This window comes from Macaca fascicularis, chromosome 13 (genome assembly GCF_037993035.2).
Source record: "Macaca fascicularis isolate 582-1 chromosome 13, T2T-MFA8v1.1".
Taxonomy (NCBI): Eukaryota; Metazoa; Chordata; class Mammalia; order Primates; family Cercopithecidae; genus Macaca; species Macaca fascicularis.
The window spans coordinates 106,589,067-106,603,340 of NC_088387.1; the positions used below are offsets into that span (position 1 = coordinate 106,589,067).

A 14,274-nucleotide genomic window follows, 5' to 3' on the forward strand; every position below is an offset into this window, starting at 1 on the left:
TTAATAAAAGTATTATATATAGACAAGGACAAGAAGTAAAGATAGAGTAAAACAGTAAGTTAATCCATTCATTCATTTATTTTTGTTTCTGTTAATATTTTTTGTGCTACTTTATGTAGTATACAAACATCTATAACCATACCTCTTATGAGGGAACATACTCATACATATGTACAAATTAACAGAAATACATACTCACAGCAACACTGTTCTCATCCCTCATGAAGAACAAGTCATACTCTGCCTTGCATGAACTTCCCTAAATGCTCAATAAATGCTTTATACAATTATTTTAACTCCTTTTAAAAATAATGTACTTTCTAAATCAATCTAAATACCAGAAAGTTCATACTTCACTCTACGCAGTAAAAACTTCAACACAAAAATCTAGTAATTTCGTCACCATCCTCCAACTCTATTTTTCAGTGTGAAGCTGTGCTACAATTGTTATTCCTCAACCACTGAATGTTAAGACGTTAATTCTGTGACCCAAAGTATTTCTAAGGTCTCTCTGATCATCTCTAATTGTAGTCTAAACTAAGCAAAACTTTTGCAAGAAAAATATAAGAAGGAATAAAAACTGGAATTTTATAAAATGCATTCTCAAACAGTGGGATGACAGATTTTCAAATACTGTCTCTGTTCTTCTCCAACAATAAGGATAACTAAGTATGTGTCCAGTTAATTTAGAGCTACACATAAACCTGAGTTCAAATCTTTAATCAAGATTTCAGATAATTCACCTTTTTGATATAGTTGAAAACCTGCCCGTGAATTCAACCATGAAGCAGAGTCTGACCCTCACCAATGAATGATCCACCTGAAACATCTGATGTCAGACATGCAGCCTAATGGGTTTAAGATTCATTCTTCCAAGTTTTCTAAGCACCATCCTTGTATCATGATGTACCTTCCTATACTTTCAAAACACTATTTAACCTGAAACAGCGTGTCTCAGCTCTGCACAGAAGAATCTTCATTGAGGCAGAATTTAATGTTAGGCTTTTAAAAAATTGCCAAATATTTAATGGTACAGATTTGCAGTTTAAGAAGATGAAAAAGTTCTGGAGATGGATAGTGGTGATGATTGTACAACAATACAAATGTACTTAATGCCAATGAACTGTACACTAATAGTTAAAATGCAAAGTTTTATGTTATGTATATTCTACGACACACAAAAAAGTCAACAAACAACTATTTCAAAATCATTTCAGTATCTTTTGCAAAGCTGTAGCTAAAGAAATTTTTCTTTGTTATGCAATATCACTGATATGAGAAACTTACATGATTATTTCTTCTTGAATTCAGGGTCAGTATAAAATAATCTCTCTAGAAAAATTTGCTGGTTTCCTATGATCAATGAGATTTAGATAATCAAAAATATTTGTGGCTGGATGCAGTGGCTCATGCCTGTAATCACAGCACTTTGGGAGGCCAAGGCGGGTAGATCATTTGAGGTCAGGAGTTCAAGACCAGCCTGACCAACATGGTGAAACCTTGTCTCTACTAAAAATACAATTAGCCGGGTGGTAGTGGCGCATGCCTGTAATCCCAGCTACTCGGGAAGCTGAGGCAGGGGAACTGCTTAAGCCTGGGAGGCAGAGGTTGCGGCGAGCCGAGATCGCACCACTGCACTCTAGTCTGGGTGACAGAGTGAGACTCTCTCTCAAAAAAAAAAAAAAAAAAAATTGTGATTTAGATGCCAGGAGACTAACATCTAAATTCAATGATTAAGGCCAGGCACAGTGGCTCATACCTGTAATCCCAGCATTTTGGGAGATCGAGGTGGGAGGATCACCTGAGGTCAGGAGTTCAAGACCAGCCTGGCCAACATGGTGAAACCCCAGCTCTATTAAAAATACAAAAAAATTAGCCAGGCGTGGTGGCAGGAGATCCCAGCTACTTGGGAGACTGAGGCACGAGAACTACTTGAACCTAGGTGGAGGAGGTTACCTTGAGCTGAGGTCGTGCCATTACACTCCAGCCTGGGTGACAAGAGCGAGATTCTGTCTCAAAAAATTAAAAAACAAAAAATAAATAAATTCAATGATTCATATTCCTCTAAGTTGACTAGTATCAGCTTTTTTCCCATTTCTTTTTTATCATTTTTATTGTCTTTATTTCCAAATTTCCTGTTCTAATTTTGCAGGTCACCTCACATCCTTCATGAGAATAGGTAAGGTATAAATTTCATTTTCAAAATCTTTCAACACGTTTGACTCTTTTTAACTCACCTGGACTATTAGCACCAGGTCTTGTGTTATCTTTTGCATGTACATCGTCAGTCTATCAAAAACAAGGAATAAAAACAGGATAGAGGAGTCGTTAAATAATGATTCAGAATAGATGTCATTTTTTAAAAGGGAGAATTATATTTGTCTTTACACTGCATTTCAGATATATGTCTTTATAACACAATCTGTAGGCAAAATCATTCTTCAGATTTGGAAAAACCCTTCATTAACTATAGGTCTAAGGTCACTTTTAAAGCTAATAATAATAATGAAAATGTGGTTTCTAAAATATCGCATATTTATAATAAACATAACCTTACTATATAAAGGCAAATCTAATCACAGTGAAGAAAGTGACAAGATGACCACATGAAATTGGTTTTTAGAAAAAAGTACATCAAGAGGACACCTATGAGGGCTCCTACTAAAGTACTACTAAAAATGGAAATCACTGTATCTGAAATTAGGTATATATATGTTATTTACTTATAAAAATTATATCAAGGAAGCTGATCACAAAAGCAATATTATGAAGAGAGAAAAATCAAAGATGGAGTCCATCACTTATTCAGTGCTTTTTAAAGGTCTAAGGGTCTACAATGTATTGGACTTTTCTTTGATATAATAACTGACTGCCTTAAGCATCACTAAGAGCCCAAGGCTAAACTAGTTTATAAATTGTTTTATTCTACATAAATGTTAATATTATAAATCACTTACTCTAATGTGGTTCTTTCCAAGCCTTTCCCAGAGTCTGTCAGTTTTGGGATTTACTGGGACAACGACATGGTGTACAGTATCTGGAACAGAGTCTTCTCCTTTTAAGTCAACCCAGGTAGGAAAATGCATTATCTTCTCCGACAGTTTCTTTACATCGAAAGAATGCAAAGTGGCAGAGCAAACAATCACCTAAGAAGAGGAAACCCCAAATTGAGATGAACTTTTATAATAATTATTAAATCACACAAACACTGATATGAAACACAAAGTGTGCTAGCCTGGACTCCAAAGATAAGTTCAACACTTTACTCTATGCAGCGACAACTGGAGGTATGACTTTGGGCGGGTTGATCTCTCTGAGGTTCAGTCCCCTCATTGTCACATAGAAATCATGCCATCTCTTCCTCAAGTTCCTACAAAACTGAGTAAAATGAGATGTTTTTGTAAACCAAAAATCCTATATTACTATCAGTCCCCTTCTCTCAAAAGCTTGTCCTTCTTAAACATTTCCTAAGAAAGAAGGATATAACTAAGAGAAGATAACAATTTTTCAATAGCTGAAGTTATTTTTCCTTCGAACAGGAAGCAGTACTAATGATCTGGAATACAAACCCTAAATGTTCTATAGGACAAAATAACTAAGAATTTGTACTTACAGTTTTCTGCAACACCCAACAAATTTCCTCAAATTTCCTTCTATTTCTAAAAGCAGCTTTTAAGAATGTTACCTTTGAGTATACTATTTCATCCAGTAACAAAAAGAAAACATTTTACATAGTAATAAACTTCACGAGAGGGCACCAAACAAAAACGCTTTGACTCTGCTCATAAGCATTAATGATGGCAGTGGCAGGTCGTCAGGAGTGGCTGCTGCCATCATGTTGGCTGCAGTGGGGCGCCACGAGCAGTGGCAGCAAGAGCGGCTGTGGAAGCTGCAGTGGTGGTGGTGGGTCCCCTGTGCCCCACATCCCCAAGGCAGCTGACTGGGCCACCCCAACCTTCGCGAAACTGGGCAGGACTCACTCCCAGGCCCAGAGTCTCCACCACTCTGGACCCGGGCCCCGTGTTGCCGCTCTTGCCTGCCACCGCTGCGGGGAGGGCACAGAGAGGAGGAGGACAGTCCCCAGAGTCCACCCCTGGGAGGGCCCTGGAGCCCGCTGCCCTGGGAGTCACCTCAATGGGGCTGGGCCGAGTCGCCTGCCACAGGGGGAGCATCGAGGTTGGGCACAGAGGGGCAGACAGAGAGGAGCCCTGAGATGGAGCTGGGCCCAGAGTGGTGGTGGGAGCCAGGAGCATGCAGGAGCCCCACCATCCCAGGCATGGCTGCAGCCGCCCAAGTTGTAGCTGCGGACCCAGGCATCTCTGCACCCGGGGGCCCCTAAAAGGCCCTCCCTTGCCCCAATAGGTTCAGAGATGTCTGCTCCCGCTGCCTGGCCTCTCTCTGCTGTCAACACCCACTCTGATGACAGAACAAAGTTAAGGCCGAGCTTGGGCACTGTCACAACCCAGCTGGGTGTGCACACTTGAGGCAGCACTGATACACCAACCCACTGGCACCCTGGCTGCTTCCAGCCTTTGAGTAACAGCGAACATGGGAGCATGGCCAAGGCAGGCTGAGGGCAGCCCAGTGCTGGCCTACAGATGCCCCTTGGCATGAACAGCCTGGGCACCATGAACAGCGGCAGGAGGCAGAAAGGCTCCTGGGTGGAAGGGGGCTAGTCCCCGGTGAAGCCCCACCTTCAAACTGGGGAAGTCCTGAAGCCTGGGGGCCAGGCCACCAGTCCCACAGAGAGCCGGTGCCCATGCCAATGCCTGGAGCTACCCAGTGTACCTGGCTGTGCGCAGTGGCCAGACCCCACGTTCGCTCATACATCCCTCGCCACTCTGCGCCTGGCTCACCCTTGGGAGGCATGGGGTCCAGGCTGGTAGTGAAAGCTGAGCACAGCCTGCCAGGCCAAGTGGGCGGAACTGAGTAAAACTCGGCCTAAGGCACCACTGGCCGCAGAGGTTTCCAGCCAGAAAATCAACACCCCCTAGGATCCCGTAACGTTAATACATAACAATTGTTTACATGTATTTTAAGATGCATTGATAATTTTATACCTGAAGTCTTTTTCCATCAGAGGTAACCTGAGGAATCTGATTGTGCATCCTATTTATAAAATCAGAATAACCTTGAGTAAGAAGCCCATCCTGTATGAGAAGCAAAGAATAAATTAAATTTTTAATCAGTATAGAAAATAAGTTTTAATCAGTATCAAAAATATTTTTTGCTAAATCAAACAAAATATAAGGAAACTAATTCATATATATACATAGTCCTATATTTTCAAAACTATTTTGTTGGATATTTAAAGATAAATTATAAATTCAATTTTAAGTTCCTTGTGACTAAAATATGAAGAGGTGACAACAAATAATCCAAAACCATAATCTAATAATCTAGAATGAAAATGCCAGTCAACAGCTTCTAACATATATCCTTCAACAGACTTTTCATATAAAAAATTAAAAACCCTCAGTGCTGAGGAACTAGTTAAACCCAACTTGAAAATGATTTGGAAGTATGTCTAAGAGCCTCAAACACATTTACGTCCTTCCAGATGGTCTACATTTTACATCTCTGACACAAGGAACAAATTTATAGTATGTAGAAAATGTATGTACAAACAAAGCTGGTTATTTGGAGTAAAAATCATACCTACCTACATACCTAGTAATAAGAGTAATTAAATATACCATGAAGTAGCTATATAATAGACCTGAAGTAGCCATATGATAGACCACTAGACAGCATTTATAAAGTATTTACAAACAATTACAGGAAATACTTATGATATTACATAAAATTTTTAAAAATTTTCCCAGATTCCTCATATCTTGATTTCAACTACATGAAATAATATATAAATAAAAAGAGTATATGAAAATATACCAAACTGATAACAATGATTAGGTAGTAGGATCATGACTGAATTATATTTCTTCTTCATTTTAAATATTTTATCTCAAAAAATGTAAGTAAACTTTTAAAAAAGCATGCTTATCTTTCAACATACAGCTTCATCCAGGACCAGGAATCTAACTTGAGATAAGTTCAGCTTTCCAGTTGACACCAAGTCATCTAGTCTTCCCGGAGTACCTACAACTATATCTACCTGAAAAATAGCAAAACAACTACTTAATGAAAACTAAAGAAACAGTATAATTACCTTAAAATAGCAACCAATAACTGTCTACTTTTAAATAAAAACATGCATATGTCAACTCTAAATTTATTAAAAAAAAAAAAAAGGAGTTACAGATAATGGCATATGTTAAACTGATAATTGGTTTGAAATTAATGTGAAGATTTTGGTATTTTGACCAAAATTGATTTTGACATCCTTAACTGATATACATTCTAATGTATAAAATTTATATTTTCCAAGCAAAAATCAGATGAATTTACTGGAACTCAATGGAACCTAGAACTCAAGTCCTAGTTCCACCATTACTCTGCTCTGTGACCTTAATTTACTTAATCTCCTCTAGTAACAATTTTTCCATTTTTGAATTGGGGAAATACCTTCTCCTTTTCAACATGGTTGTGATAATTAAGAGATAAGATGTGTAAGGCACCAGATGCAGAGTGTCCCAGGTGCTCAATAAATTTGGTTATAGTTAATAGTAATGGTGATCAGACTGTCCAGGAAAACAGTAATAGTTACTATTTGTCAAATGCTTATAATGAACCGGCACTCTGTGAAATGTTTTACAAGTACACGTTTTATTTCATGTTACCACTAAGGTAAATACTACTATAATTATTCCTATTCAATGAGAAAACGGAAGTTTAGAATACTAAATAAAAATTTTCAAACATACATAGAAGAGAACAGTGAGCCTCGGTGCCAGTACACAAACAATTAACATTTTGCATTCTCCCACACATATCTTGTAGTCAAGTCCATAGGTATGGTGATTAGACACATAGGTTTCAGAGTAAAGTTCTGAGTTATACGATCTTAGGCAACTTAATATTTGATATAAGCCCTCTTCAAAAATAGGGAAGAGTACCATCTCAGAGGATTATTGTAAGTACTGAGTAAGAACATGTTATGGTTTTAGTACAGTGCCTGACCCATTTCTAGAAAGCAGTCAATAAAGATGAAGTGTTGTTTTTTTTTTTTTTGAGATGGAGTGTCATTCTGATGCCCAGGTTGGAGTGCAGTGGCGTGATTTCCACCTCCTGGGTTCACACCATTCCCCTGCCTCAGCCTCCCAAGTAGCTGGGACTACAGGCGCCTGCCACCATGCCCGGCTAATTGTTTTGTATTTTTAGTAGAGACGGGGTTTCACCATGTTAGCCAGGATGGTCTCGATCCCCTGACCTCGTGATCCGCCCGCCTTGGCCTCCCAAAGTGCTGGGATTACAGGCATGAGCCACTGCGCCTGGCAAGATAAGGTATTTTTCAAGTGTGTATATGGGCCAGCGCAGTGGCTCATGCCTGTAATCCTAGCACTTTGGGAGGCTGAGGCAGGCAGATTGCCTGAGCTCAGGAGTTTGAGACCAGGCTGGGCAAAATGGTGAAACCCCGTCTCTACTAAAACACACACACAAAAAAACTAGCCAGGCGTGGCGGCCTGTGCCCGTAGTTCCAGCTACTCAGGAGGCTGAGGCAGGAGAATTGCTTGAACCCAGGAGGCAGACGTTGCAGTGAGCCGAGATCACACCACTGCTCTTCAGGCTGGGTGACAGAACAAGACTCTATCTCCAGAAATAAATAAATAAATAAAAATAAACAAAGTGTGTATATGATGTATTCATGTGAGCACAAATAAGGTACTACATAAGATCATTCAGTAAATTAGGCAATTCAAAACCTCTACTCTTTAATTGACAGGCATTAAAAAACAACACTTCCATTCTTTTTTACCTGTTTTCTCCACCCTGTACTAAAAATATTGGTTTCTATTAGCAAAGTTATTCCTCTAGTTCCATTACTTCAATATCTCACTCCTCAAATAAACAGAACATTGTGCTGAATGAACTTTTAACTTGATCCAATAGGAGACACTTACTATCCCATGAAAAATAAAGCAGACATTTCTGACGCTATTGTTTCATCTGCACTGGTAATTACAAGCAAGTTCAACCTAGAAAATATTGTCTGAAAATGTGAAGATAAAATCTGTCCAATGTATTAAGAATCTACTATGTGCCAAGCACTGAGACAGGTGCTGTACACAGCAGTGAACAAAATACCATCTGGTTCTATGACATCAGTTTAGTACAGTATTCTAACCATGTGAGTTTCCTCCTTCCTAATTTCAGCAGGTAAAGTGGGCATGAAAACAGACAAGGCCTCTCAGGGTTTTGTTTTGTTTTAAGTCAGTTAGATCAGAAAAGCCTGTGAGACATCTTCATTTGTATCATTTTTATGATAGCACTACCTACCTTTATCAGGCCTCAATGGCACATCTTGCATAATATTGCAAGTCTAAAAGATTAGAAAACTAAAATGCTTCCACTCTCTCACTGCCAAGCTGACTTCTGCCCCAGCATAATACCCAACACAGGGCTAAGGCTGAACCAGAGCGTGGTGGAAGATAATAGAAGCAGAGAATGTAAGATAGAGAGAAGAACAGAAAAAGATCATATTAGATCCGCTAAGAAGTAGAGTAGAATTGAATTCTGTGAAGAATGCTCTGGAATAACACTGTCTTTCCAATTGCTTCAAGTTAGTACCAAATTTTAATACATCCTGATGAAAGCAGATTTAATTCCCTAAAAACTCTATAAGCTTTAGGAAAATAGGAATTGAGAAACATATTATCTTATGGGAAAAATGGGTTTGAGGAAACAAGATTGGGAATAAACTTATTAAATCTCTCTTACAACCACTAAAACAAAATAAAACACACTAAATGTTTCAGCTTATCTTCTGTTGCTTTAAAAGAATATCACAAAGTAGATAACTTATAAAGAAAAGAATATTTCTCACATTTCTGGAGGCTTGGCAAGTTCAAGAGCATAGTGTCAGCAGCAACTAGTGAGGGTCATCCCATGGCAGAAGGGAGCAAGAAAGAAACAGGCCCAAACTTCTGCAATAACTAACCCGCTCCTACAGCAAAGGCATTAACCCAGTCATGAGGACAAAGCCCGCACGGTCTAATCATCTCTTAAAGGCCCCCACCTTCCAATACTATTACATTGGCAATTAAATTTCAACATGAGTTTTGGTGGGGACATTAAAACCATAGCATTAAATAAAAACGTATCAAAGCAATATTACTCAGAATAGTATTAACAAGTATGGTAATATGATTCCTTGCTCTTAATATGGCATACCAGGTCAAATGTAAAGTCCATGTGGCACAAAATTTAGATTGACAGGAGCACCAATGAAATTGGAGAAAGGACATAATTGCTTGTCATGACTCAATATTGGATGGTTTAGCTTAAATGATTAAATATTTAGGAAAGGAAATAAAAGAGAAATTTATAAGCTGTAAGTTATTTCACATACGAAAAATATTTCATGAAGTCCTACCTTCACAGAATTGATAAACGGTTAAAAATTTCCCAAACTTCAGTCGGGCACGGTGGTTCACTCCTGTAATCCCAGCACTTTGGGAGGCCAGGGCAGGCGGATCACCTGAGGTCAGGAGTTCAAGACCAGCCTGGCCAACATGGTGAAACCCTGTCTCTACTAAAAATACAAAAAAAGTCGTCAGTGTGGTGGTGGATGCCTGTAATCCCAGCTACACAGGAGGCTGAGGCAGGAGAATTGCTTGAACCCAAGAGGCAGAGATTGCAGTGAGCCAAGAACGTGCCATGGCACTCCAGCCTGGGTGACAAGAGTGAAACTCTTCTCAAAAAAAAATCCTAAACTTCTTCTCCAATAGTGGAGATCACTGGAGATTACATCCTCTTAGCTTTGTCCTTCACAATGGCATGCCTGAGCACAGCCTTTGCGCCTTCCCCTTACACATAACTGAACTCGTCTCTCTCCTCACTGGAACTACTACCCACTGTCTTATCATTATTCATCCTTCCCAAGGGCCACTGCAGGAACTTCTATCCTTATCTGCAATCTATTTTACCTCTTCTTTTGTTCTTAACTCCAGTTTCTTCTTTTTCACTTATCTCCCCAAAAAGAATGACTCTTTACCCATGAAGGCCAGAAAGAAATTCTCAAACGTTCAGAGGGTAAACGACAAAAAATCATGTATGCTGGAATTTTGCCTGAGAGGTTTGGGAGAGACTACTGCTTTGTATACTTCCGGGAGAAGAAAAGGCACACTTGCAAGATGTCTTTGAACAAATATACTCTTCTGATCTTGCACTAATTTCAGCCGCACTTAAATTTTCTTGAAACAAAATAGAGCTGTATTGCCAAAACAACAGCCCATGACATTATGTTTTAAAAATTAAAACTACAACTTACTCCATTTTCCAAAACAGAGAGCTGATCCCGGGCCGCAACACCTCCAATTATCAGAAGCTCCCTGAAATAAATATTAAGATGATAATGTAAGAAAAAAAAAATTAAAGTCTGCTTTTCATTGTTTGATCTGCATCCATTTATTTTAGGTAGAAATTAAGGCTGAGAAAGGAACTGAGGAAAAAAGCCTACAATAAAACAAGTCTGGGGAAGGTGGGAAACAAAGCAGTTAAATCTCCATAGCTGTATCCATTGCTGAAGTGTGGTAAAGTCACGAAAGACAATGTGTGAGCTTGTAACGTGGAAAAAATTAATCCTCATCTACATATTCTTCTATATTAGGATAATTCAAGGTCTTTTAAAACCTGGTTTCAATCTGCGTTTTCAGACATATATACTTGTATGTATATAAAATGCCCTGAAGGAAAATCAATTTAAAACGTAATGCAAAAATCAATTTAAAACGTTGCCTCCAGAAAGGATAACTAGAAATTGGGGAATGGAGTGAAAGAAGACTCACTTTTCACAGTACCCTTTTGTGTTTGAATGTTTCTCATTTCAACAACTGGCCCACTGGCACTGGGACACATGGAAATGCACATGCAAAAGACTGAAGTTAAAACCCTTCCTCATGCCACACACAGAAATTAACTCTAAATGTATCACAGACCTAAATGTAGAACCTAAAATCATAAAACTCAGAAGACAACACAAAATAAAATGTTCATGACCTTGGGTTAGGCCTAGTCTACCTTAACTACAACATCAAAACACCATGACAAGAGAAAAATAGATAAATTGGATTTCATCAAAATTAAGACTTCCAAAGGATAGTATCAGGAGAGTAAAGGCCAGATGCAGTAGCTCACACCTATAATCCAGCACTTTGGGAGACAGAGACACAAGGATTGCTTGAGGCCAGGAGTTCGAGACCAGCCTGCACAACATAGCAAGACCATGTCTCCACAAAAACTAAAATTAGCCAAGCACTGTGGCACTTGCTTACAGTCCCAGCTAGTCTGGAGGCTGAGGTGGGAGGACTGCTTGAGCCCGAGAGTTTGAGGCTGCAGTGAGCTATGAGGCACCACCATACTCCAGCCTAGATGACACCGTGAGCCCTCATCTTAAAAATAAAACCAAAACCAAAAAAATCACCTGGAGGAGCTGCTTTTCTTAAAAAAACAAACAAATTAAAAAAAGATTCTAATTCCTATTCTCTGGAAACTCTGATTCAGTATATCCAGGGGAGGGAACCAATACATTTTATATTTTTAAATAAGGTCCTCAAGTTCCTAGGTTTGGACTATTGTACTAATACTTCTACTTTTATCCACATTTATAATCAAATATATTTATCCCTATAAACTTGGCAGAAGTAAACACACATATACATGATAATTTATGCTCGTATGCAAAGCACTATAGGGTTGAGGAATATAAAAGAACCACTCCTGCTCTAAGGAATGTAAAACTGAGTTAGAAAGAGAAAAGTTTTACATATTCAAAGCAAGAAACTTAAAGCACATATAGCTTTAAAAAGGAATAAAAATTAAGAAAATTAAAAAGAAAAACTAACACATGACAGTATGTAAGGATCAGGGAAAGGCATGTACAGTCAGTGTATCAGAGGAGGGGCAGAGGGCTGGGCTGGGACAGTCAGCTTAGCTTCATTCAAAGATCACGACTTCAGCTGGGTTTTAAGAAGGAAAATGTGCATTTGTACCGAATACCAAACGAGTAGCCCATGACTTCACCATCTTAACCAATAAATTGATTTTATTATTCATCTCCTCCTCTAACTTTTGTCTATAATCATGTTCATTTTTATACATAATCACAGCACAAAAATCAATTCACACTAGCATTTTACATTCTTCCCAAATCCTTTTATAAAGAGGTCCCTGAGTGTCTTATACTAAGCAGATGCCCTGGTTACATGGTATGCTCAAGGCATTTATCGTATTTGTTTTGCTTCTCTCCCCTCCATACTATCCCCACACTTTCACACTTCATTCTGTGAAAGGAAGATTGATTCTCATTGTTGAAGCCCGCCCAGCCTAAAACGTCACACATAGAAGGTAGATGAACATTTGCTGAATGAGGAACATGCATCAATCCTCAAAACTAAATTAGAAATTATTTTACGTAGTATAATTTATCCCTAAATAAGTTTGTTCAACCTGTAAATAAGATCAATATTAAAAAGACAGGCCTGCCTGGCACAGTGGCACATGCCTGTAGTCTTAGCTACGCAGGAGGCTAAGAGACAGAATTCCTTGCGTCTAGGAGTTCAAGGCTACAGTGTAGGAAGATCGCACCATGAACAGCCATTCACTTCAGCCTGGGCAACATAGTGAGACTTCATCTCAAAAAAAAACTTTAAAAAAAAAAAAAAAAGACAGGCTTTTGTGATGTCGAAACATTCAAAGCTTCTGAAATTTGACAGTGATGACAGTTACACAACCTTGTGAATATACTAAAAACCAGTGAATTGTACACCTTTTTTTTTTTTTTGAGGCGGAGTCTTGCTCTGTTGCCCAGGCTAGAGTGCAATGACGCAATCTTGGCTCACTGCAACCTCTGCCTCCCAAGTTCAAGCAATTCTCATGCCTCGGCCTCCTGAGTAGCTGGGATTACAGGCCTCTGCCACCAAGCCCAGCTACTTTTTGTATTTTTAGTAGAGACAGGGTTTCACCATGTTGGCTGGGCTGGTCTTGAACTCCTGACCTCAGGTGATCCGCCTACCTCAGCCCCCACAAAGTATTGGGAATACAGGCATGAGTCACTGCAGCTGGCTGAATTGTAGACTTCAAATAATGAGTTTTATGGTGTGTGAATGTTTCAAGTTTAAAAGGGAATTAAAGGCAAAATTAACAAAAATCAAGTGTCCAATTGACTAACAGAGTGTTTTACTTATATGGTATAGCCTTCTTCAAAGTCAAAGGGATTGCTACTGAGCAAGGTCCTGAATTTGTCACTTAATCCTTCCAATGGTAGAAAGAGTCCTATAACTAGACAGTGACTAATCTGAATGCCCAAATGGAAGAAAGCCACCACCGTGATGCAGTCTAGAATAAACCTCGCCAAGTTTACTAACACGCTAGAAATAGAGTGGCACACTTTCTATACAGATTTAGGGCAAAAATAAATTTAACATTGAATGAAATCCTTTCTTCAAAAAACTGTTAGGGCCAGGTGCAGTGGCTCATGCCTGTAATCCCAGCACTCTCGGAGGCTGAAGCAGGAGGATCACTTGCACCCAGGAGTTTGAGACTAGCCTAAGCAACATAGTGAAACCCTGTCTCTACAAAGGTGGCATGTGCCTGCAGTCCCAACTACTCAGGTGGGACGAGTGCTTGAACCCAGGAGGTCAAGGTTGCAGTGAGCCACAATCATATCACTACACTCCAGCCTGGGCGACAGACTGAGATCCCCATCTCAGAAACAAAAAAAAATTAGATTTTTACTCCAATGCTGTTTAGTAACCATGACTTTTCATATAAGAGACACGGGGGAAAAAACATATTTATCATTTAGCAAATAAACAGGAGTTTTATACAGAAATTATTAAAGTATATTTACATACTCACACACGTGTATTACGTATACACACTGAATTTCTACTTCATTTTTCTCTACCTTATTCTTCTTCCAAAAAACTTCAAACCAAAAGACAATAAGCATTTCAGCACAAAAGGAAGATTTACCTTAATTTAGGATTATCAATATATTTCTTAAACTGCTTGATGTTATTCAAAGTTTGTTCGGCTAACTCCCGGGAAGGTTCAACAATGAGAGCTTTCGGAGCATTGGGGAGAAACTTTGTTTGTGTCACCTGTGCATTACCTTAGGGAATAAAAAAGACAAGAACACATTCAAATCACGCT

The 14,274-nt window shown here is 39.0% G+C and overlaps 1 protein-coding gene across 1 annotated transcript in view; it reads right to left on the bottom strand.

Moving 5' to 3' along the window:
• Window positions 1-14,274, bottom strand: part of DDX1 (DEAD-box helicase 1) — a 37,464-nt gene that overhangs the window by 7,616 nt on the left and 15,574 nt on the right. The window contains exons 13-18 of the mRNA XM_045369755.2: window positions 14,095-14,233; window positions 10,391-10,451; window positions 6,017-6,115; window positions 5,061-5,150; window positions 2,958-3,146; window positions 2,238-2,289 (exon numbers count right to left, since the gene is read on the bottom strand). Of these exons, the coding sequence (XP_045225690.1) occupies window positions 2,238-2,289; window positions 2,958-3,146; window positions 5,061-5,150; window positions 6,017-6,115; window positions 10,391-10,451; window positions 14,095-14,233 (630 nt within the window). The remainder of the gene's footprint in view (window positions 1-2,237; window positions 2,290-2,957; window positions 3,147-5,060; window positions 5,151-6,016; window positions 6,116-10,390; window positions 10,452-14,094; window positions 14,234-14,274) is intronic.